The sequence below is a fragment of the Phaenicophaeus curvirostris genome, chromosome 16 (genome assembly GCF_032191515.1).
Source record: "Phaenicophaeus curvirostris isolate KB17595 chromosome 16, BPBGC_Pcur_1.0, whole genome shotgun sequence".
Lineage (NCBI taxonomy): Eukaryota > Metazoa > Chordata > Aves > Cuculiformes > Cuculidae > Phaenicophaeus > Phaenicophaeus curvirostris.
In genome coordinates, this window is record NC_091407.1 from 1074651 (window position 1) to 1099811 (window position 25161).

General features: G+C 43.8%; 1 protein-coding gene across 3 annotated transcripts in view; it reads left to right on the forward strand.

Moving 5' to 3' along the window:
- Nucleotides 1-611: 611 nt before the first annotated feature.
- Nucleotides 612-25161, forward strand: part of BMERB1 (bMERB domain containing 1) — a 51341-nt gene continuing 26791 nt past the window's right edge. Inside the window, exons 1-4 of one of the 3 annotated variants that reach the window (XM_069870364.1) lie at nucleotides 612-924; nucleotides 1800-1870; nucleotides 3068-3097; nucleotides 3258-6323. In XM_069870364.1, coding sequence (XP_069726465.1) covers nucleotides 636-924; nucleotides 1800-1870; nucleotides 3068-3097; nucleotides 3258-3437 — 570 coding nt within the window. In that variant the 5' untranslated portion in view covers nucleotides 612-635 and the 3' untranslated portion in view covers nucleotides 3438-6323. Of the gene's footprint in view, nucleotides 925-1799; nucleotides 1871-3067; nucleotides 3098-3257; nucleotides 6324-11533; nucleotides 11681-25161 lie in introns of those variants that run through there. The other 2 variants (XM_069870365.1, XM_069870363.1) reach the window with 2 other exon arrangements.

The following is a 25161-nucleotide window of genomic DNA, read 5'->3' on the forward strand; positions in this document are numbered from 1 at the left end:
ACCTCCCTGGGCAGCCTCTGCTTGTGCCTGATAATCCTTTTGGTGAATTTTTTTTTCCTGATGTCCAGTCTGAACCTCCCCTGGTGGAGCTTGAGGCCATTGCCCCTTGTCCTGTCCGCTGTCACTTGGGAGAAGAAGGAGAGGAGCCCAGCTCCCTCCTCTCCACAACCTCCTTTCAGGCAGTTGTAGAGAGCAGTAAGTTCTCCCTTCAGCCTCCTCAAGGCTAAAATAGTTTGGGTTGGAAGGGATCTTAAGGATCATCCAGCCCCCCTGAGATGAGCAGGGACACCCCCACAGCCCAGGCCGCCCCAGGGCCCCCAGCCCGGCCTCGGGCACCTCCAGGGCCGGGGCAGCCGCGGCTAACCTGGGCCAGGGCCTCACCGCCCTCACGGGGAGGGAATTCCCCCTTATATCCAGTCTAAATGTGCCCCTCTCCAGTTTATACCCGTTCCCTCTCGTCCTATCACCACGAGCCTTTGTGAACAGCCCCTCCCCAGCTTTCCTGCAGCTCCTTCAGGTCCCGGGAGGTCGCTCCAAGCTCTCCCTCTCTCCTCGCGGCCCGCCCTGTCTCCTCCCTCCGCCGCCGCGCCCGCGGCCCAGGGCTGTCGGGGCCCCTCGGGGCGCTGTCGGGGCGGATGGCGGGGCCGCTGCGGCGCTTCCCCTGGCTCTGTAACGTGGCGCTGTACGCGGGGCTGTTCGCGGCGGGGGACGCGGCGCAGCGGCGCTGGCGGGGGCAGCCGCCCGACTGGGCGCAGACGCGGCGGGTGGCGCTGGTGGCCCTCGCCTTCCACGGCAACTTCAGCTACGTGTGGCTGCGGGCGCTCGAGCGGGCGCTGCCGGGCCGCCGCCCGCCCGCCGTGCTCGCCAAGGTGCTGTGCGACCAGCTGCTGGGCGCGCCCGTCGCCGTCCTCGCCTTCTACACGGGTGAGTGCGGCCTCGCTCGCCGAGCGCTGGGAACCGCGCGAGAGGGGATCGGAGAGTGGTTTGGGCTGGAAGGGATCTTAAACATTATCCGGTTCCACCGGGCAGGGACACCCCCACAGCCCAGGCCGCCCCAGGGCCCCCAGCCCGGCCTCGGGCACCCCCAGGGCCGGGGCAGCCGCGGCTAACCTGGGCCAGGGCCTCACCGCCCTCACGGGGAGGGAATTCCCCCTTATGGCCAGTCTAAATCCGCCCCTCTCCAGTTTATCCCCATCGCCCCCAGTCCTATCCCCACGAGCCTTTGTGAACAGCCCCTCCCCAGCTTTCTAGTAGCCCCTCCAGGTGCTGGAAGGTCGCTATCAGGTCTCCTCAGAGCCTTCTCCAGGCTGAACAACCCCAACTCCCTCAGCCTGTCCTGGTACGGGACGTTCTCCAGCCCTCACATCATCCTTGTCGTCTCCTCCGGACCTGTTCCAACAGCTCCATCTCCTCCTTACGTTGAGGATTCCAGAACTCAAGACACTAGTCCAGATGAGGCCTCAAAAGCTCATAAAGATATTTCCCGCATTCCCTTACTATTCATTTTACTACAGCCACTCAAACTTCTCTAGCCAACTCCACAGGTAACACAAAACTGAACCCCAACTATCTCAGTATCTTCCAGTGATTTGGTATCAACACTGAGACCCTCGTCAGTGGATGAGGAGGGATGATGTGGCAACGTTAGGTAGCCAGAAGGGCATTTTTTCTCTGTAGTGATATCAGCTTTTCTTTCAAAGCTCTTGTAATGTATTTTGAGAACGCTTTGGGATATCATTCAAAACCACAAACATTTCATTTTTCAAGTTTTCTGATTGTTGTCAATATTTTGCCGCTAGGTATGAGCATCCTTCAGAAGAAAGAGGACATCTTCTCAGACTGTAGACAGAAATTTTGGAATACGTATAAGGTGAGGCAAGCAATGTGCTTATCTCCCAGCTGATAAAAAAAACAGTATTCAATAAAATATTTGAAATACTACTTCATCCAACAGCCTTTCTCTCACTTCAAATATTTGACTAAGTGTAGGAAGCTTCTAGTCCCTGCAGTGCCCTGGGGTCAGGGTTGCCTGCAATAGGCGCTGCTGCCACATGAGTGAAATGCTGCCGTTTTAAAAATGTGCAATGTTTGTGTATGTAACACTTGCACCCTGCTCTGTTTGAATGAGAGCCCTACAGCGCAAAGCTGATAAGATTGTACTACATTTTATCTTAAGAAGTACACATACATCAGTATTCGGTTCACGGTGCTGTTGACAACACTTACAGGAACACCTGTTCAAATCCTTATTATAGAGACATCCTTTTTAGATATTCTCTCCAGCCTGTACTTTTCAGTGACAGTCTTCTCACTTTCAGAAACACAGTCTCTTGTTTTAAGAAGACTTTGGTATAAAAAATTGGGTTTGATTTGCATTTCTACATACACAGGAGAAAATAAATTGCGCTACCTCAGAGATGAGCAAATTAAGAATTTTCAAGATTTCTCAGGTGCAAGAAAGATTAGTAGAAAATACATAATTGAAGGAGTAACTGATGTAAAGTGGATTTGTCTTCCCACTGTGGAACTATATAAGTAGAATAGAAAAGGATTACTTTTATTCCTAAAACCACTGTATCCTATTGAAGCATAACGTTTCTACAGACCTTATGATCGATGAGTTAATTATCCATTAATTTTTGCAAAAAAGCCTTACATGTATGAGTAACTAGAAGGACCATTGCAAGTGTGAAATAAATAGCGTTCAGTCCTATTTTTCATTAATGGTTGCAACAAATGTTCACGTATTTAAACAGTTATTCACCCATCTGGTATATGTGGTTGTGCATTTAGTGTCAGGTGACCAGGAAGACTTAACTCTGCTTAGAGTTTTGAATTTAAAATGAGTTATAAATAAAGTGTTTGAGAAAATCGTAGCATAGTGGGTCATGAAGATGGTTAGAAGTTTAATATCGCAGCCTGTAAGTTAAGCGACTTAATTTACATTTGAACAGCTCATATCACCTTTACTCAAATAGGTTTTAGTCTTTGCTGTATGTGTTAAGAAAAAAATGGATCTTTGTGGTTGAAGTCCATAAGAATAACGAATGATTTATTTTCATTTCAGACGGGACTGATGTACTGGCCTTTTGTGCAGGTGAGTTTTTAGGGTAACTCAATGAGCCTCTCTTTCTCATAAAATCTGATCCAATGCATTTGTAGTATATCTAACACAGTGAGAAGTCAGTGGAGTTGTTTGGTGTGTAGTTCTAAGACCTAACAATGCGCTAACTGGGCTCTTTCTCCTTCCAACACAGCTGTCAAACTTCATTTTGGTCCCTGTTTACCTGCGAACAGCTTACACTGGCCTCTGTGGCTTTGTCTGGGCTTCCTTCCTTTGCTTTTCACAACAGAGTGGAGATGGCACAGCAAAGTCAGTATTTATGTGGCTCCAAAGAGAGAAGCTCAATGCTGATGGAGAATCATCAGAGAAATAAGAACTTTAGTTCTGAACACATTCTAATTGTTAAACTGAGTTTATGGTCAGTAGCCTTATTGCTGTATTTAGGATAAACAATCATCTCCGCATTTGTTGGTTAGTATAAGCAGTGGAACAGTTTGGTTTTGTGCCTGTTTATTTTTCATAAGAGAGGCCAATTGTATATTGGCATTTAATTATTTTCATGCTGCCAGCCCATCTCTTCTGGGAACAACTGACTTACGGGGCAGTGTAAGCATTTGCACATCATGTCATACTGCCTCACTGGGGAGAAATATTAACTGTAATTTAATTTTCAAGCAGCTTGCAGTTGCTAGAAAAAGGGGAGTAGAACATTAAATCATCAGTTGTCAGACTTGACAATTGTTATCAGTGCAAGATTGCTTTTGCAGAACAAAATGTAATTAATTTATTGTCTAAAAAGTGGCACTGAATCTGTTTTATTCAGAGAAGACAGAAATGCTGTGTTTGTAGGGACTACTTCTCTATAGGGGCAAACTTGCTTTATTCTACGTGAAAATCTGTATAGCAAATGAATGGATTTGCACATCTTTTATCTTAACTGGGATGGTGGGGGTGCTGCTTCTACAGTCTTTTTTGCTGGCAGGCAGGTAGAGAAAGTAGCATCCGTCTCAGGATAGACAAGTCACTGCAATTCCATCTTCAGCTGCACAGGCAGACCTGGAAGAGGACACCTGCCTACAATCTTAGGTGGAATTAATTTTAATTGACTTTCGACGCCTGTAGTGTGGACATCTGCAACTTGCCTCATCAGTTTATGCTCTGTTTACAGTCAGTGGAGGAAAATAAGCAGCTTCAGACATCCGTTTTAGGGCATGGTAAATCCTGTACTCTTAAGTTCTGTTTCTCTCCATTGAGCACAGAGAGGCTCAGAAGCCTGGCTGCTGTGTGGGTAGCTTCACGGTAGATGCTCACGTGTGGGCGTTCCCTTGTTTGGTGTCTATCTCACATGTCCCTGTGGGAGCAATTTAGTGGGTGTTGCTGCATGAATCCCACAGTGAATTGGGCAGTCCTGATGCTGGGCATCCCAGTAGGAGTAGAAATCCATAGAGGAACTAACTGCATTTTGTTGGTCTATTTAAAAACGAAAGATGAGCGAATAGCTCTTTCAGACAGCTGTAGCTGTTAAATTGTTATTGTGTATACGAAGTCCTCAGGATAAAGAAGCAATTTCAGTAGTGTTTTTTTTCAGTTGATCTTTCTAGGGTTAGAATAGTGTTTTAAAGTCTGTTCTATTTAATGAGACTTAAAAGTTTCAGATAAGGTGTGATTATTTGACTTTTTATTACAGATGCTATTTATTTTTATTTCTGCTTGTGCCTTAAGTGTTTAATGATTAATAGAATTCGCTTGGAGAAGGTAACTGGGAAATAATAACATTACAAGGTTTGCTGTAAGCAGTATGCCATGTTCTGCTGCAACTCACTGCAAAAAGTATTTCTGCATGGGTATAGTTAGTAAAACCTAATCCCCAGGTGAATCAAGAATTTAAAACTGTCCTTATGATCTGTATAATGCTGATGCTTTTCCTCAGCAGGAGTGTTCAATGAATGGAAGATCCATCTTTTATTTTAAACGGCTTAAAAGCTTATACAAGCTGTGCTTTTTTGCTTTAGGCTTTTGTGCTGTGAGCTCTTTGCTTGGGAATTCAAACTAGGTCCTGCTTTGTCTTCAAAAAGTCTGATTCTCTGACTGCAGGTTTCAGGGTTTCTCTCCTTATTTCTGTTACGTGCAAGGTTCTTTCATGTAATGGAAGTCTGTAGCTCTTATATTGCAGTAAACTTTAGATTGTGAATAATCCTTTCACTTCCTCTGTTTCTCATGTTAAGGTACTTGACCGTTTCGTAACCCAAATCCTTTTTCACATAATTTTTAAAAAAATTCTGAGCACTGATTGGTCTTAGAAACATTCCAGATGCACTTCTAAATTTTTTGGCTTATAGGATTAATTTCACAGAATAACAGTGGTTGAGGTAGGAAAGGACCTGGATGTCAAGCTCAGGTCATCCAGTTCAACCCTGTCTGACACATATATAAACCTTTTTTTTGCCTCTTCTAGTAATTCAGTAATTCCTTAAAAAAAAAGAGAAAAACTATAAGTGAGACTTGTCCTAATGTCTCTCCACCACTCTTTCCAAAACAGTCGTGTGGGCTTTATGACTATTTCAAGGAATTGCACTGATCTTATTGCCAGCTGAACATGCAGATTTCCATAACCAGAAAGATGAACAGAATTATACATCACATAAGTGCTCAGGAAGGAGGAAACACTGCCAGTAGCTACCAGACATGCATTCATGGGGCCTCTCTAAAAGCAAATGGGATGTGAAGACATTTATATCAGGTGCAGTTCCAACGTCATGTTATTCTGGACGGCTGTGGAGGTGTAGAGTCTGAATTTGATAAAATGAGAATTCAAAAATGTGTTTTTCCACTGCAAAATTTTTATGCAAAAATACCTCCTGTGCTTTCTGGTATGCAAAATACATCCTTCTAGGCTTGGAAAATTCACCAGAAGCCCTCTGTCTTCTTCACACCAGAAACAACCATCCAGTAACATAGCATAAAATAACCACTTTTATGCTGCAGCGAAGGTGAAATTGCCTGTAGTTTGCTACCATATCTGATACTTTAAATTCTTCGTATAGCACGACCTTTGAAATCTATGCAGCTTTAGCCTTCTGATTTTCTGCTGTAAGTGCCAGTGCTTTCTGCTTATGCTGCTGCCTCTACTGCTAGTGCCAATCCAGTGAGATGTGCAAGAAATACTTGAATTTCACTAAAATAATGAGTTTCAAGTTGACTGAAAAACGTCTGTGTTTTTGCAAAGGCTTAATAAACATTAAATGCTGTTCTTTGGTTCTGTCTGTCTTTAACTAGTGTGTGTATAAACAAAGGCAGGTCTTGCACAAACTTCTGGGATCTTCATGAACCACACATGGCAAAAAAACCTGATGTCTATAACATCAGTTGAATGTTGCAGACCTTAGCATGGCAGCAAAGACAAGCAGGCGTTATTCACTCCCTTTGAAAGTTAGTAACATACATCATCTGCTCCTTCTGAACAAATTCGGAACAGAACTCCTATCTTCAAAGCCTCATGCTGAAGCCACTGGACTTAATTTCCCTTTTATTAAAAAGAGATAAACGTTTGATATAGTTGTCTGTTTAGGTAATTAATACACTTGCAGAAGAATGTAGATTACATATCTGTATGAGTGCTGCGTATACTTAACATCATCCACGCTAACAAACACTGCCTCCCCTTTTTTTGCAGTTTATTAATTTAACGTGTCAGTGCTCAAAAGGCTTGCACTATGTGTCCAGATAGAAAACCAGACTTCATTGGAAAGAGTGTAGTAAAATGCATCATTCCCCACTATGCAACGCTAGTAATGGCTGGGGTTTTGTGCTGAGAGAAGTCTCAGCACCAGAAACGACTAATGAGGCATGGAATATGCTTGGAAAAGACATTGTGAAGGACAGCTCTGCTGTAGCAGCAGGTACATGAGACAACTTCAGAAACTGAATAATGGGCCTTTTTTGTTTGCTGCACTCAGGGAAAGGCAGTTGTTAAGTGGGGCTGTAAAACAACAGGGGAAGAAGGGTGGCAGGTCAGAGTCTGTGTGCACACTCATGATTTTTTTATGTGATGTAATGTGGGACATGTATGCAAATTCTCTCCTCTGGCAGGAGATGACCTTAAACATGGGATCTTGATGCAGTCACTCTTCCATTTTACACTGTCTAGACTGATTAAATCAAAGAGAGACCAAGAGGGAGCATGAAGATCTAGCCTAGTAGTTCAGTTCTGTTACGGTGCTTCATCCAGTTACAACAGAAGTAAAATGCATAAGCACTCAGATGGCTGTGATAAATACAGGGTCTGGCCCATATAGACTCACAAATCATGCACACAAAGTTCTACACTACATGAGATCCTTTATCAGTGGAGGAAGTGCCAGCTTCGTTCTGAATTGTGTCCTTTTATAGGGCAGAATTTGCTGGCAGGTAAATTAAGTTACAACATTCTTGCCTGGAATCAATATAGAGGTATCTCACCGTAGGTAAGATGTGCCCTTAATATGTGTGTACATAAGAATAAACCCTCACACTATTACTTCTTTTATTTGTCAGGAAAGCAGCCTTCCTCTCATTGCACAAATATTGAGAAATTAAAATAAAAGCTTCTTGAGGAGTTCTTTTTTTCCACTTCTCGTCTTTTCCTTTCTCTTGTTCTGTGCTGGCCTGGACATTTGCCTCTCAAAGCCTTCTTCCCCATGGTATTCTTATCTTACCGTTGCTTATATCTCTGTGAAGTAAAAACCACCTTTACTTTTCTGCTAAGGGTGTTCAGCTACTTCATTTCACGCATCACATACTTTTACATCCAAAATATAACAAGACTGTTAGCTGCAGCTGATTTGTTGTGATACACTGGTGACAATGAAGGATTTTGCCTTATTTTAACATCTACCTCAGAATGGCCATCATACAGTAATGAATTGTGACGTTTGTAGCAATTACACCTGATACGATATGGCAGTTACCTAAATGGTGTTTTGCTTACTGTTTTCAGGCAGAAGTAATTGGGGATGCATGCTGCCTTGTTCACAAATTTAATATAGTACATTTACTGCTTTAAAGTGGACATGCCCACATGCACACAGAAATATTACTTATAGAATCATAGAATGATAGAATAGTTCAGGTTGGAAGGGACCTTAAAGATCATCTAGTTCCAACCCCCCGGCCACAGGCAGGGACATCCCACTAGATCAGGCACAGGTTCACTTCTCCAGCCTGTCCAGGTCCCTCTGCTGCATTTGCAAGCCTTCTAAAATGGCCCAGACCAATATATGTCAACATCCAAATTTACTGAAGTCAAGCATCTGTTTTTATCCCTGGCCACCCGTCACTGATACAAAAGCCACCTGCACAATGATGACTCACCTGCACTACAGTCAGTCCAGTCATAGCACTGGAGTTGGCTCCAAATGCCAAAAATAAGACTCTTACATGGACAACTTCACTACTCATGGTATTAGTAACATCTCACAGATGCTTTAACAGCTTTTTCTGTAAAATTTGTACCTTAAAAGGAGAGTGACTGTTGAAATAGTTTACTAAGACAAAAATAAAATGAGGAGGGAAAGAAAGAGTTTAGAGAAATACGTGTCTGAAATCTGTGTTCTGGTCACAACTGTAGCCATATGTCTGTGCGGATTGTTCCATTCTTTCTACCAAACATATGGCCTGTCTCTTCTGCTACTGCATCTCCTGAATTTGTGCCGTTTTCTGACCTTCTATACTGAAAATAGCTGATGTAAATCTAAATAGGTGGAAAGTACTGCGCCAGCTTTAGTAGTCTCTATTACTCACCTCCCAGGAATGTTTGCAAATAGGCTTAGTACAGGTACAGATTATGGTAACTCCTCCAACACAGAAATGTTCTGAAACAAGACTTGGTGTTTGAAAAAATACTATAGGACAGATTTATAGGAGTCCCACAACCTATGTTATGCATGCAGTTCACTTACATCAGCACAGTGCCCCTTGTGACCCTTCTAGATACAGATCTGAGTATTTGTGCATACAAAATGGAATAACTGTGCATAATCCACTTAATTGCATCTTGTTTCATCAGCTGAGTTGCTGGTTTTTATTGTAATTATAAATCAATGAAAAACCTAGGTAGAATTTTAATACTTCCTGTTATTTTTTTGTTAGAATGACCGTACTGAGAAAGAACAATGACCCTGTTCACTGCAGCCCACCCCACATCCACAAAGCAGCTTTAGAAAACCCTTTTGATATACTAGATGTGCCCATAAAGGCAAGAGAATCCGAGATCTTCAAGCTGAGAAATCCAAAATGCCCAAGAAGCTCCATGAAAGCAAAGTCCATTTTCCCCCTGCTGATTTACAAGCCATACTGCCACTAGGGATTTTGCATGAGTGAAGTTTTTCCAAATGGGCAGATGAAAACTTACTAGTTACAATAAATAACCTTTCTTTGCTTTATATAAGTAAACTCTCTGCATCCAATTTTCTAGCTAGTGTCTGTTTTTCTTCTGTACTAATAAACGCAGACCTTTAAATATTCACCCATTTCTAAGATCGTTCCCTCATCTCCTAAACAATGCAGTTGGATTACAATTACCTAAAAAACTCAAAGGGATGCATTGAAGCTAAGTACTCCTCAGATCCGCCAAAAATTGGCCCTTCTCCCTAACCAGCCTGTTTGGCTTAGTCCAACTCTCATCCAGATCCCAGATGGGCTCTTCTCTTCCTCCCACACTTGTGTTCCTCACTTCTTCAAGTGAGTCAGTCCAGCCCACCCCAGCAGGCAGCTGCACTGTCGCCCAAAGTCAGCTGTGCAGCGTGCTGCCACCAGCTTTTCTGCTTGACTCACAGCTCTGTTTGGGCTCCATCTCTAAAAGCCAAAGCCAGCAAGGATGGTGCATTGCACAGTCAACAAGAGCTCTTCCAGTATGTCTGGTGCTCAAATGATGGCGACTTTCTGGGGAGAACTGCTGACGGGGAAAAATCGGAGTGCCCTGAAGACCTTTTAAATTATTGTCCAACTCATTTTAGTTGGTTAGCGAATTCCAGTTCTCAGAAAGCAGTTCTCTCTGACCTAGCGGGAGGTGTCCCTGCCCATGGCAGGGGGCTGGAACTGGATGATCTTTAAGGTCCCTTCCAACCCAAACGACTGTATGATTCTATGATCCTTAAGGTCCCTCCCAATGCAAACTAATTCTGTGATACTACAATTATCCCATTCAGTGCAGGACTTTCAGGAAAGAGAAAGGTGGCACACACAGCAGCTCAAGATCGTGTTAGCATAAGTGGCTGTGGATTTGACCAATTTCCCCCGCCAGATACGCTCAGCAGCTGTGCAGGGCTGGGCAGGGACAGAGCCGGGCAGCCGGGCGCTCCGAGCATCCCGGCAGCACCCCAGCAGCACAGAATCCTAGAATCAGCCTGAGCGGCCTCGTTCTCAAAACACAATTAACTGGAAATGGCAGGAAATAGAATCATAGAATTGTTGCGAGAGAGACGGCCAGAGTCAAGACCACACCCAATGAGTTTAGAATCTTGCTCCGTTTATTATGTGTCTTCCACCAATTTTTATACACCGTGTTACAGTCTACGCGTAAGGTGCCTATTGGCCTGTGTCCACTATTCACGCACTAATTGGTTAGCAGTTACTATGCGCTAGGTGCCCGCTGGTAGCAATTGCCAAGCACGCTCTGTTCTTATTCCTGCCTTGCGGTTAGCTGTACTACTTACTACATTACCCACTTCGCCTTGCTACAAGCCAGCTTCCTCTAAATGTCAAGGTTATTCCGAGATTGAGGCGCTGCCACAATATCAAACCTTAAAGAGCCAGCGTCCTGATGCCCTTTCCTTCTTAACCAATCCTCTACATAGAATCACCAGGTGGAGAACACCTCTTGGATCGTCAAATCCAACCATTCCTATCTGCCACTAAACCATGTGCCTGAGCACCTTGTCTACCTGTCTTTTAAACGCCTCCAGGGATGGGGACTGCACCACCTCTCTGGGCAGCTGTTCCAGTGCCCCATGACTCTTTATGTGAAAAATTTCTTTCTGATATCCAGTCTGAACGTCGCCTGGTGCAGCTTGAGGCCATTCCCCCTTGTCCTCTGTCACCTGGGAGAAGAGCCCAGCTCCCTGCTCTCCACAACCTCCTCTCAGGTAGCTGTAGCCAGGAATGAGGCCTCCCCTCAGCTAAACACCCCCAGCTCTCTCAGCCGCTGCTCCTAAGGCCTGTTCTCCAGCCCCTTCACAGGCTTCGTTGCTCTTCTCCGGACACGCTCCAGAGCCTCAACAGGTAGGAACGGACCTTAAAGAGCATCCAGCTCCCACTCCGCTGCGCCGGGCCGGGCCGCTCCGGCTGGAAGGTGTATTTTTCCCGCTGGAAGGCTCCACGGAGCCTCGAACCCGTCGCGGCCCGCCAGCATCCCGGCAGCCCCCGCGCCGCACGTGCCGGGGCGGCCGCTGGGCGGGGGGACACGCGCCCCGCCCCCCGCACTGGGCATGTGCGGGGCCCCCGCGCGGCCATGGCGTGAGGGGCTGTCGGCAGCCATGGAGCTGAGGCGGTCCATCTCGGCCGGCGCGGGCGGCGACAGGCACACGCGGCGCTACGGGGCCGTGGAGGAGACCGAGTGGACGGCGGAGGCGCTGGGGAGAAGTGAGTGGGGGTCCCGAGGGGGCTGCGCGGGGGCAGCGGGGCTCCTGGCGGTTTCGGGCACGGTTTTCCGTGGGCGCCGGCCGCCCCTGTGCTCCTCGCGTTTGAGCGGCGGCTCCTTGTCCCCCCGGGTGCCCGGGCGGGGGCCGCAGCCCCGCGGCGCTCGGGGGCTTCTCCGGGGGTCGCGTGTGAGGGGAGCCGCCGTGACGCGGTTTTCCAGAAAACAACGACTGACAACAACCCTCCCGCAGCGCCGGGGAAGAGTGGTTAAAAGGCTAGGTAGCTGCCGGTTCAGCTTACCGCGGGACCTGCCTTCTCCAGCGTTCTGTGTGGGCAGAGCTGTTCTCACTTCACCCCTGGCACAACTCTCGTCGCCTCTGGCCTCAGTTTTTCGCTCCTGGGTTATTGTCAGCCGTGCCGCGGTGACGGGGCTGTGAGGCCCCCCCGGTGCCGCGGCCGCGGGGCTGGTTTTGTTGCAGAGCCTGGCAGAGGCTCAGCACTCGCTAACTCCACTTTCTGCCGTGGAACTGAAGGCTGCAGGCACTGTTGGCTGAGTTGGTTGATGCAGACGCGTACAAGAGTTGTGCAGGTTCAGCACACGTTGTTTTTGTGTTCTAATAAACAGGTCTGGCTTTAATTTGGAGCTCAGGGGCTGAGTGCAGTGCAGCACTTGGAACAGTAACTAGTAGCCTGAGATGACGGGAGGCTCATGTCTTGCAAGCTTTGGGTAGAAGGCATTGGGCACTGGATAGATTGTCATTGGGCACTGGAACAGGCTGCCCAGGGAGGGGGTTGAGTCCCCTTCCCTGGAGGGGTTTAAGGCACGGGTGGACGAGGTGCTAAGGGGAATGGGTTAGTGTTTGATAGGAATGGTTGGACTCGATGATCCGGTGGGTCTCTTCCAACCTGGTGATTCTATGATTCTATGATTCTGTGAAGATCATCTGTTTAGCAGAGGGCAGCGCTCGGGCTGAGTGGGAGACCCAGTCTGCTCAAAAATACGTGCTCAGCACTGACATTCCACCCAGATCACAGCTTGACTGGGTGTCAGAATAGACTGTTGGCAGGAGTAGAACCAAATGTCCAGGTGTCAGCACCCTGGCTCTGCTGCTGAGCTGCCTTTCTGTGCACTAGATTCCGTATAATTAGAATATTTCTCTATGTATAACAATTCAGATACAGTCTAGGAAGTAATGTAGAGGTCATGCATGGTCTGTTCTTTGAAAAGGAGAAAATTATTATATTAAGACTTTGCTATTCGAATAATTAATCTGTCTGCTCAAAGGCTTCAGCTTTCTTAAAATGCTGTAGAAAATGCTATTTATATTACCTGATTTAGATGATCTCTGCGTATCTTTCTTACTTTAATACTAGCGCTGACTTCTGGTTACACTTTTGCATTGATTAAAAATAGATCTTACTATTTACTTTAATGCTCCCTTACTGCACAGGTCTGCAGTTGCATGGCACGATGATGGTAGCGTCCAGAAGGTCTGGGAAGAAGCTGAAAAAGCATCCTCCCCTTTTTTGCTGATGTAAACAATTAGCCTTGTACTTGCATATTATTTTAAATACGAAACGCTAAGCAAGAGTAGTAACAAAAGCAGGAGCCTATTACTGCATATGCATTTGCCCTTTTTTACTCTGATGATTTGTTGTGTCTTAAGTCAGGATCTCTTTGGAGGTAGAGCTTGTGTTTCTGTTCAGCACTGCATGATGGAGTGCTGTTTCCTGGCCAGTGCCTTTTGCCTATCACAAGAGAACGTACATCCTGATAATATCCGTTACAGAAAGAGTGTGATGGAAGTTGGGTAGTTTCTATTTAATTGTTAAATGGAAAGGTAGCTCTGTGCGGACTTCTCTCTCTGTGGGATGGAAAGCATTGCTGGTTACCAAAGATGAGTTACTTCATAGCAATGAAATGGGACACACACATTTCTATTCTACAACAGCCTCTTTCAGCCACATTGTCAGTGGAGTTAAGCTGGTTCATAGTAGCTGAGGATCTGATGCCCTACAGCGTGTGGGTTTGCATGCAAAATACAAAGCAGATTGTTTAAAGGTGTATCTTTAACAAAACATTGAAGCCTTTCTCTTCACGTACAGGAGGGAATTCCAGGTAGTAGAGAACATTAAAAACGATTGTTTACTATGTACAGAGCAATTGATGCGTTTTCTATGCATGCATGTAAAACACAGGCTTACAAATTGTCAATTTTTTATAATATGCATGTTGTTACAACCTTCTGAGTAAATGATCTTTGCAATATAGTCTCGAGGAGTCTGCTCTGAAGCACAGCACTCGAGCATTTTGGTCAGTCCTCATTACCAAGCGCACAGCTTCATTTAGAATCATCTGTCTTGCAGCTGGCAGGGAGTCATAATGCCCTGATTAAATAACTGCATGCCACAGCAGGGAAATAGCCACAAAGAAACAAAGCAGTTCTTCACCATCCTTCTGAACACTGCACTTCTCAAATACAGTTCTGCTGGTGCTTTCCTTCATCTTGTAGTTTTTAGGTCTGGAATTAAATGCAAAATTCACGGTGAATGCCTCAGCTTCAGTGTAATGAAGCAGAAATGCCAGGAACTGCAAAGGTTACGTTTTGATGCAACCCTGATATTTGCTTATTGTTTTTGTTTGAAATAACTCAGCGTTGGAGGTGAGCTGCCACGCTGTTGTGTTGCAGAGCTCCACTTTTTCAACTGATTTTAAATATGAAGTGGAGATCAGGGGAAAAGGGCTCTGTTACAGGCCAGCACTGAGGAGGAAGCTGGAGATTTTCAACATGAGGCTCAGTAGCAGCTTGAAGCCTTCATAGGTGGCTTTACTTTCCCTTCATGCTGCGATGTTGTATCGCAGATTGTGTCCAGGCAAGGTACTATGAGATGGCAGTGAGCTCCAGAACAGCACCGATGAGGTGATTTTATCTGATTCTGAGACTGCTCCGATTTGTTCCAACAGCACAAAGATAGTCCTGTTCCCAGGTTCACAGATCGTGAGCTGACACATGTGAAAGCTTATTTTCAGTCAGTTTATCTTGAAAACCTTTCTAAGGTTGTTAGTCAGAAGGAGACTCTTGTATGTATTTATATGCTCTGCTGCTGAGCACTGAGAATGGTTCAAACACTGAAAATATTCACTATTAAATAATTTGCATTTCTTGGCAGCATGGGAAGGTGGATGATTTATATATATACAGAATATTTTTGGTTCAAGACCAGTTTGTTTTAAAATTGCTATTAAGCATAGAGATGGTCTTTCAGCTTGCAGAAGCTTGAAAAGCTAAAGGGAAAACTACTGTAGATTGCACGAACAATCCTGTAGCCGGGTCATGTTTTCTCTTTGAACAAAGCATGAAGAAAAGGCATTTATACCCTGGTTGTGGGCACTTGCTTTATCTAATGTACTGGGAACTGCTTTTGTTGTTTTTAAGGTCTGATTTCATCAACAGAACAGAATGGCTGCGTCTTAGAACAGGTTCTGTCTCATGATGTTTTAATGTTGCTTAATCACCTTGTATAATAATTTGAAAAATGTCTGTTGCTGTATTAAAAAAAGTCAATCAATTAGCAACAAACACATTTGTCTTGCGCCGCAAAACCTGCACAGCTCGTGTCCTGTGACATCTATGTGTCATTCTAGTCACTGAAGAGTAGTTAAGATGGTAGTTAATCATATGCCTGCAGGCATTAGTAAAAAATTAAGTAAATTCCCTTTTATTCTTAAATCTTTGTGGCAGCTTTATTAATTTTTGAGATTTAGTAGCTCTCTCTATATCTAGTATAGTCAGACTGGGTAGTATGTTGGTTCCTGTGAGACATGAGTGCACTCCTGTGTATTTGTGGTGGATGGGTCCCGAGTCACTGTAGAAAAGAAAATTTATGTGGACGCTAACAAAGGTGGATGCAGTCATGGTGCTTTGTACAGCTGAATGTCCTCATGCTTCATTCTCCTGTATTGCTTCAAGGGAGTGAAAAGTGACTTGTGTTGTCTCATGAGACAGGGAAGGAAATGTGATTAGAAAATTGCAATAGTGCTCAGGACTGCCCAGTCAGAAACTACATAGAAATGCTGGGAATTCCAGAGATGTCAGCCTGAGAGAAGATGCATGAGTTGGGACAGACAAGGAGCTGAAGCTGACTCCGTGCTGCTCATAGTTAAATCCAAACTGGCACCAATTATAGCTGTTTCTATCATCTGGTAGTTAATTAGCCAGACACACACCTTGAGGCCCTCTTCCCTAATGCCCCACGTATTGCACAAACATCCACTAACCCACTTCAGTACTTTGTAAAAACCTCTGTTACTGGAACAGCTCCCTGGTCAGTCAGGAAGGTGCTATGACCCTGCCTATCAATGCTCTCAGAACACTGCCCCCCTGCTCTCGTTGTGTCTCCACTCTGATTAAAAAAAAAAAAAAAGAAAGAAGTCATTTTCACAGTCACAATTTACGCAGCCTAACTACTGCTGCTGTTCTTTCACAGCGATGCCCTCGTCTTACTGTAAGTTCCCCATAATTGTTAATTTTATCTATCACAGGCTGTAAAACAGACAAAACTGATTAGGCTTATTCAGACCATCTATTAAGATAGGTGGGAAAGGAGCTAACTGAAGGAGATACGCAATTACATTTCTTTTTCTAGACACAGCAGGTCTCCTGGCTTTTTGAAGGTCTGAAGACAGGCTTCAAATAAAGAATGTAATTAATATTACTTCCATGTCTCCATTTTAACAAAAAAACCCAAACCCAACTGTGTAAAAATTTTGAGAAGAGTGACGAAGAAGTTAAAATGTGACAGTAAAACCCTTAATAGCAACCCCTCCACGTTTTTAGAAAATATTTGACAAAACATTGCAATCAACAAAGACAACTGATTCCAAGGATATTGGCCGACAGTGGCAGGAGCTTTGACCCTTTGCTTCTTCCAGATGCTACAAATCCATCGAGTTCTGTAGCACGGACCCCCATAGAAATATACTTACCAATCTGTTGGCGGAAATAAAATCAGTTAAAGGGCTACCCTTGACCGCAGAGTCTCCCTGTCATATTTCATAAGTATGCCCTTCCTTCACTTTACCCTCTGGCTACGGGCAATGTGTGTCCAAGGTTTCTCAATTAAAAGTGCGGCTAATTTACTCCCTAACTTGTCCCATGGTTCTGAACATAACTGTGTCTTTGACAATACTTTGTGTCCTACAGCGTCCAACCTGTCCTCCAAAGGACCCCAATCTAATCAAAGCCAAAGGGGCCGAGTGTAGCAGGACTCCGGCTAACTCTGGACAGGGGCTGCTTTCCAAGAAACATGTTGGTTATTATGGATCAGGATTTTACTCTTGCACATCTACTTGCATGTATCAGCAAAAACATCTCTATCTGCTGAGATACTCATAAATCAGGAGGTTAATGACTCCCAAAATCTCCGTGCCCAGCTGTGTGCATCAAGCAGGAAATGAACACTTCATGTGTAATGCAGTGTTGATACTCAAACCAGTGCCAGCCAATAATTATTGGAAAAGTTATAGATAAGGCTGAAGTGTCGTCTTTGAGACTGTTGCTCATGAATTTTCCTATTTCCTTTAAAGATATCTTACAGAAAAAACGCACTAGACCTGGAAAGTAGAACAGTGTGAACTACACGCATCATCCCTGCTGGTGGTAGCCTGTGGGATTACAGACTCAGTCTGTATGATTTTTTTCTACTATGTGTGATAATTGATCCCTTAGTTGCATACCATGTTTTCATCAGGGTAACCGCTTGTGAGAAAATGTGTGTGTGTTTGTCTCAAGGGTGCATTATAGAACAGGATTAAAAACTTAAATTCAGGCTTGGGCATGAGCTGCAAAGTACTGTGTGTCATGCACAAAGTTTATAGAATGTTCTTGTAGTTATTGAGTACAAGTATAATCCCAGATCCCAAAGTGCTTTTCCTCTTTAGCTGAATATGTTTCATTTCCATAGAAGTCTTACTTAGTAAAATAATCCCAGAGACTCAGTAAGTCGGTAATGCTAATTTATTTCCATGAAACATATTCTGCTGTCTAACTCCATAAAATACGTAATATAAATGCATTCAGAATTCAAAGATGAAAAATGTATACTTGGAGGGCAAAGAATGAGAAATCAGCAGGAGCACCCTTGGATAATTATGTTAGCTGGCCTTCAGGATCAGCAGTGAAACATTAATTATCAACATTTTGTCAGCTCATAAAGGGCAACATTTTGAGAAAATAATTTTAAAAGAATTTGTAATTAAATGAGGATGAATGATTTTCAGTGAGACGAGCGGCTCCTTGCAAAAGCCTAATGATTGCAAACAGTACCAAAATGCGACCAGTAATTTGTTACTGCAAGAACATCAGCAGTGTTTAAAGATATTTTATTGCTCTGAACATTTTCCCACCCAAACCTTTATTGATTAGGGATTTAAGAAGTTTTGTACAGACACAGCTGTTTTTTAATATACTGTTAAAATTGGAACAAAAAATCCTCATTATAAAGTGTTTTAGTGGTTCTGTTCATTTCTTGGAGAAAACAACTCCAAAATCAGAAAAAGACTCAACAGTTGGCTGTACCACCAATGCCCTTTCACTACATGGGGGCAAAGAAGGCTTTAGAGTAATGGTGTTGAAGCTAAATGAGCAAGACAGTGACCTCATTGCCCTGGGAAATGACAGAGAAGCCTAACTGACACTTAATTGGTTACAAATACAAACCACAGTCCTAACTTCATTGATATAAATGGAAATTCCCTCAGTGATGTCAATAAAAGCAAAACTGGGCTTTGTACTTTGTCTCCTAGAGCCCTGCTCACCTTGTTTCACTTTAGAAAACTTGGATGAGAGAATCTGGGGGCTGTGTCGTTTCCACGAGGGTCCCCTTGGGGATGCGTGTGGGGATGCGTGTGAGGCTGCCCTGTGAGCGTGGTCTCTCTGCCCTCACTTCTCGCTGGGCCTGTCCTGCAGAGCCTCAGCAAGCAGCGACGAGCGCTCGCTCCCTGGAGAACTATTTATGTGGGCAGCGGTAATGCCATTTCAACCTTCTTGTCTCTGAGCAGTGAATCATTTGCTCATACAATGGAGCCTCTACCGTGAATGGCAGCTCCTCAAACTCTCCTTATCTATCTGTGTTTTTTCTCCTCTCGCCTTCTACCAAGGATTCCCATACAGCTTCCTCTGGGCACTGTGCCTGGGAGGGGACTGAAGTCGTTGCGGTTTGGCAGACTCTTAAAACGGAGATTTTCCTTCAGGCTGGTGCTTGTCTGTAGCACAGAGTACGTGGGATGTGATAATGAAGAGCATAGCCATGGAGTTTTGAAAGCCAGTAAAGTCAAGATCCATTTGTCTCTCCCTTGGTAAAGTGTGAAACATCCTGCGATTACAGAATTTCTTTCCTTCTCTGATCCAAGGAGAAGATGACAGGCAGCTATCTGTTCGTTTCAGTGATGCAGATTAAGGCTCTGCCAAATTGCCTTCATTTCCTCACCCCTGACACCTCCAGGGAGGCAGTCAGCTCAGCCTCACATCAGCCCAGTGCCAGCTGTGAGGAAGGAAATGTTAACATATTTAAAGAAAACTGAATCAAAATTAAGTGTGCAAAAGCAATTACCTTGGTGAAAACAGAGGTTGCTAGCGAATGGCTCCACATCCACAGATAAAAGGCAAGTGCAAACCAGATTTGTTTGCCAATTGTCGTTATTTTGTGTGAGTTGAAGAGATGGAGCTCTGTACTGTTCCACGTGAGCACACACTAAGAAAGAACCATTCAGTTTTGGCTCTACTGGCTCTGGCAATTACATCTTTAAGGAAGGACGCAGCTTTTGCCTGTGGCTCCCTGAAGCATTGTGCGCCCCACACATTTGAGAACAAGATCCTGGTGGGATTCTCTGCTGCCTGGCCTTCCACTTCCAGACTGTACGCCCATGGCCTTAGGAATAGCAACATTCACCCCCCTGGGAAATTACTAGTCTTGTCTCCTGTGAAATGTGAAACTCCTTTTTTCTTGGCTTCTGAGGAGCATCTTCTCAATATTTAATTACTTGCTGGAGTGGGAATCTGTTTTGTGAACAAATTTCTTTACTGTCTGAAGCAATTCTCCATACCAGTCTCACTTTGGCCTTTGCTGGAGGGGACTCATGTCTATAGTATTTATCCGGTGGTTTTAGGGATGCATAGAATGATCTACCAGTTGCTGGGTAGATGTTCAGAGCAGTGTTATTAGAGCATCACATCACGGAGTGAGAGAGAAATAAACAAGCTTTCTGGTATGCAGTTGGGTAATTTCAAAGAAGAATATTGTAAAAGGATTTGAAATTTAGAAATGTTTGCAACCGTTTTAGTATTGGTTCACTTACAATATATGCTCCTCTTCATCAAAAGATGCTTACAGGGGAAAGCATAAACCCATATGCATATATTCCTAAAGAGATTTTGGAAGACTTTTTGAGACTAAACATTTTGTTGACTTCTTTTTTCCTGAAACAAAAAATATTATTGAAGATAATGTCTTTTAAAACACTAAATAATTAAGTAAAATATCAACCTAAATAAGCTTTAAAAAAACCCTGAACGTTAGCTGCAGCTCTCACTCTTACAGCATTTGAAGCTTAAGAACCAAAGCTTTGTGTTAGTATTACAGGATCAGAATATGGCTCTAGTGAGGAATAAAATGGAAAGCCACAGGCTGTTTCCTTTGACCACTGAGCAAAATGACAGAAGTAAATGAACAAGTAATTTGCATTTCTTAATATTGGTTTTTAATTCTGCATCACATAAGATGAATTGCTTTCTTTGGAGTGTGGCTTAAAGCCAGTCTTGCTCCAGATGGGAATGTGCATTGATTTCGGTGGGAGCTCCACACTAGGGAAGGTACCAACCACAGTGACAAACTGTACCAGTTTCTGCTCACAGCCTTCTGATAGTGTTGAATCCCATGCAGGGCATGGAAACCCCTTCCTGAGTCTTCCTGACTCCTGGCAGTCTTCCTGAGCCAGACTGAAATAGCTTCTTGGAGATAAAGGTCTAATCCAGTGCCACTGAGTAAAACTGACAATGAGGGCTTTTGGGTCAGACCTTCAATGGCAATTTTCCCTTGTTTTTTGTCTCATTTTGGATCCCTTTTCCCATAGGAGCAGCTGTCAGATCACATACACTGTGCTGACTTTGCCACCAGGCTGCGTATAGCTGCATATTCTCATTTGCTGAAGGACAAGCTGCTGTTTGAAGTGCACGAGGTTCTGTTTTCAGTTCATAACATGATGGGAAAAGGTGAAAGGAATACGCAAAAAAACAATGGTAACTTCATTGTCAGCATCATGAATGCAAACCAAGTTTTCATCTCATATGGATTTATTTTGAAAAATAAAATCCTGTTTTAAGCAGTCAGCCTGCTCCTCTGTACCTGTGTCCTGCACCCCAACCTTGCCCACATGAAGATGTTAAAGAACAAATAGAGAGCTGAGTTCTTTAAGTACTAGCAGCTCCTATCTCTTTTGCCCTTGCTTTGAGATAATCAGAGAGATACTAGAAAAGATAGCCCTTGTTCTCACAAATCCTCCAGAAACAGGTAGCTAATGGAGTTTGATTTCTTTTGTTATGTGGTTGAGGCGCTGGTGGTCACTGGAGAGAGGACAAAGGGGCTGGTGCCTGTGGTGTGAGAAGCACTGAGGCACCTGGAGGCAGCCAGTGACCAGCATGGTCTTTTTATTTCTGCCTTCCTAAAATGAGCTAAGCACATTCCTAAATGAACTAAGCAATGTGGCAGTGGTGCTAGGATGATAACTGGGGGAGGAGGGAAATCTTAAAGCCTATTTCAAGGCTTGGCTACATTTTATGGAATTATTTCCATATGCTTCTCTAGGGTTCTGATCAAGATGGGTGCCAGAGCTCTTGTGCTGGCGCTCCAGCAGCTTTTTCCACTACATTCTAATCTTGTCTTTGATACACTGACGTGGTGTGCTACAATGAATGACTGAGCTTAATTCACCCACTCTCCTTCATTCCTCCTGTCTTTTCTGCAGATCTCTGCCTCATCTTGTAAGTCTCCTCATTCAAAGGGGAAAAAAGCAACCATGACTCAGACCAGCACTCCCACTCTAGGGTTTGTATTTGCAAAACTGCAGGGTTCTGAGGGCTGGACAGGCCATCCCTAATGTATATAAAGCACTCTAAGCTTGTGTAGTCCAAGTTGTGTCTGTTCAGCAGAGGTGTAGTGCAAGTGTGCTTAATCTAATTCCCTATCAAAAATAAAAGTTTGTACAAGAGCTCTTCCAAGAGGAAACTTAAGCTAGTCAAAGCGTTTTTTCAAGCATTTTCCTTGTTTTGTTTTGTTGCAGTGATTTCATAATTGCTGCTGCTGAGTTCTTTCTTCAGTAGTTGTTAAGAAATTTTATTGTGTTTGCTTTTTATGTAGAATAGTCTGAATATAAAATCCCGTGGTAATAATTTCTTGCAGTGAAGAAAACCGTAGCGCTTAATTTCATCGTTTTAAAATTATGTGGCTAGTCAAAACAGGGTAAATCTAAGATAATTATTTTCGTGCTGGGAAGATTTTACACCAATATGTTGCAAGCAAGAAAAATTTGTCTCACTTCTGTCAGTCCCCGACATAGGTAGGTATTTACAGCAAAGAAAACATCGTCCTTGCAGCGTGTTCTCATTCACTCTGCACAAGGGAGAAGAGATGTTTCTTAGAAGTCGAGTCATTTATGTGTTTACAAAGAGGCCATCCACTGTCCTTCACAGAAGTAAAATGGGTAAGGAGCAGGAAACAGAACCTCTTCTCACAGAATGTCCTTTTAATAATTTCCCCAGGCTTCCTCATTCTGGAGTGGTTGAGAGGCAAAATATTCCAGCTAGAAGCCATTTTATATCTACTAGCACAGATGATCAGAATTCTCATCAGTTTCTAGGTACTACGGAAAATGCACTTCTGCAAACAGCAGCCTGTATGCTGTCTGAGAAGAAGGGGTAACAATGACATTTCTGTGGGCAAAACCAGGGTGTTGCCAGGCATTGGCTAAGGTGAGTGTTTGCTGGTCAGTCAGATAAAGGAAGAGGCAGCATGGGGAGTGGTCGTTGTTGTGAGTTATGCAGCCTTTCTTATGCTCCAGTCTGCACTGAGACAAATTGGTCAGAGATGACCAATTCAGAAGAAGTCAGTAAAAATGAGACTTGTCACCAAAGGTTACTTAATCTGGAGGTTATTAAATTTGCATAGTGGCTTCTGAGGAAATATTTAATTTTTTTTTGTTACAAATAAATTTCCATTAAAAATGAGAATTTATAAACAGAACTTAAAATTGCAAACAAAAAGTTAATTTGTTATTTTATCCTGTAGAATTTACTTAACAGATCTTACAGAAGTGTGATTTATTAGTTTGCTAATAGCAGCCTATATGAGCAGTGGTCTGAGACAGTTTATAATGAGTGTGTTTTGTCTACTCAGTCTATCTGATAACTCTTCCTGAATAGAGTCACTATTATTTTCTTTACTAGTTGCAAGAAGTTTTCATATAGCAACAGGGGAGATATAAACACCTAATAAAATCAGAAAATCTCATTGTAAAGTCAAAGAATTTAATAGGAAAGATTACCCGAGGGGCAAAGTGGAAGAAAAAAGGAAGCAGTTTAGCTTAATTCATTTTTTTTAAACTAACAGATTTCGTGCTGGTGGTATCCCAATATTTTATGGAATGACAGTTCTGTTTCTAGGTCTTTAGAGCTTGTGTTTAATTCATATATATGAAGTTTCCACTTAAGAAACACAAGAGTCTGGTCTGTTAGGTTTGTGGAACAGGCTGCCCAGGGAGGTGGTTGAGTCACCTTCCCTGGAGGTGTTTAAGGCACGGGTGGACGAGGTGCTGAGGGATCTGGTTTAGTGTTTGGTAGGAACGGTTGGACTCGGTGATCCGGTGGGTCTCTTCCAACCTGGTTATTCTGTAATTCTGTAATTCTGTAATTCTCAGACGTGTATGTTCAGCACATGTCAAAGATCTAGGCTTCAAGCTTTGTAATGTGGAGATGTGCTCAGATAAGATTCTGGGTTCAGGTGAAAAAAATTTTATTTTGTGGGACCTTCCTCTATCATATGAGAGACCTCCAACTTTGCACCAAGTATTTGTATCATACTCACTGATTTTTGCAAAACAGGGGGAATTCTCTTCATTTGCTGGTTTGAGGGTATGAGGTCATGTATTACCTTGATACTGAGAATTGCATGGGGCAGCATTTTAAATGGGACACGTTCCCAGGCTGGGCACATAATTAAAATCTTCTGTAAGGCTGTGATATGTGATATAGCTGTGACTGTGATAAGAGATGGCTGTTTAAGAAAGTAAGAGCTCCTTTTCTGTCCCAGAGTGGCTCCAGTCTCGGTTTTAAGCTGCTTATGATTAAAGTACAGCAAATTATGAGCCTATATCTTCCCTAAAACAGGCAGGTGGGGAGGGATGAGGAGCTGGCATGGCTATTGCTGTGTCCTCCTTCTTGGCTGCTGGAAGGGTTTGGCAGGTGCAAATTGAAATGGAAAGATGTACAGCAATTTACTGCACGCCACCTTCTGAGGCAGGAGGAGGCAGAGAGCTCAGCTGGGTGCAGAGCCCCTGGGCTGGTGCCGCTGCTCTCGAGCTCAGAGTAAACCAGCCTCTGCACCAAAGCCGCCTGCCACTCCTCACAAAATCTCTGCTGGGCTGAGCTGGGCAGTAGTAATGACTTGTTACTCACAAAGAAATGAGCTACATGGCTGTGTTTTCTGCAAGCAGCACTTACCTGAGTGTTAAAATGGTATCATGCAAGATCAGCTAATTTTTCTGATCTGCAGAGATTTATTTGTTTACCTCTTTGTAGGGGCAGAGAGAAGGGAGAGAAACCAGAGTGATATTAGGAGAAGCTTCTGGTTTTAGACCTGCTGGGATATCGAGGGCACTCTTCTGTCAGCATAGGTCAGTAAGAGAATCGCTGATATGAAGTGCATGATGATACATCTCCTAGAAAGAGGTGGTGGAAAAACACCACCCTTATTTTAGTTACTGCAAGACAAATTAGGTTGCTTAGTTTCAGACTGACATGTAATGTGGTCTGGGGGAAATTGCTTTCACACCTCACCTAAAGCCACCACCCAAATGTGTGAAAAATCCTGTTGTCAGAGCGTCTGGCAACAAGGAATGTTGTAGTGATACCCAAACTGGAGTTTATTTAAAATAGGAAATAACAGTAGGAAGTCTGGAAAACATTCTTGCACAATTAAATTGCAGTCTGTCATAATTCTCTGCAGACCTAATTATATGGACAGCTCTTCTTTAAATTCCACTCAAAACCACTTAATCCTTCTCTATAAACAACAGAAATGTCTGGACGACATACCACAAGCTATTTTGCAGATGGACTGTGCTAGTCTTGAAGAGAGTTAGTGGCTCAGTTCAGGCACTGGGAGTGCTGGAAAATGAAGTCTGGAGTGGTCACACCAATCATTTCCAGTGTGCT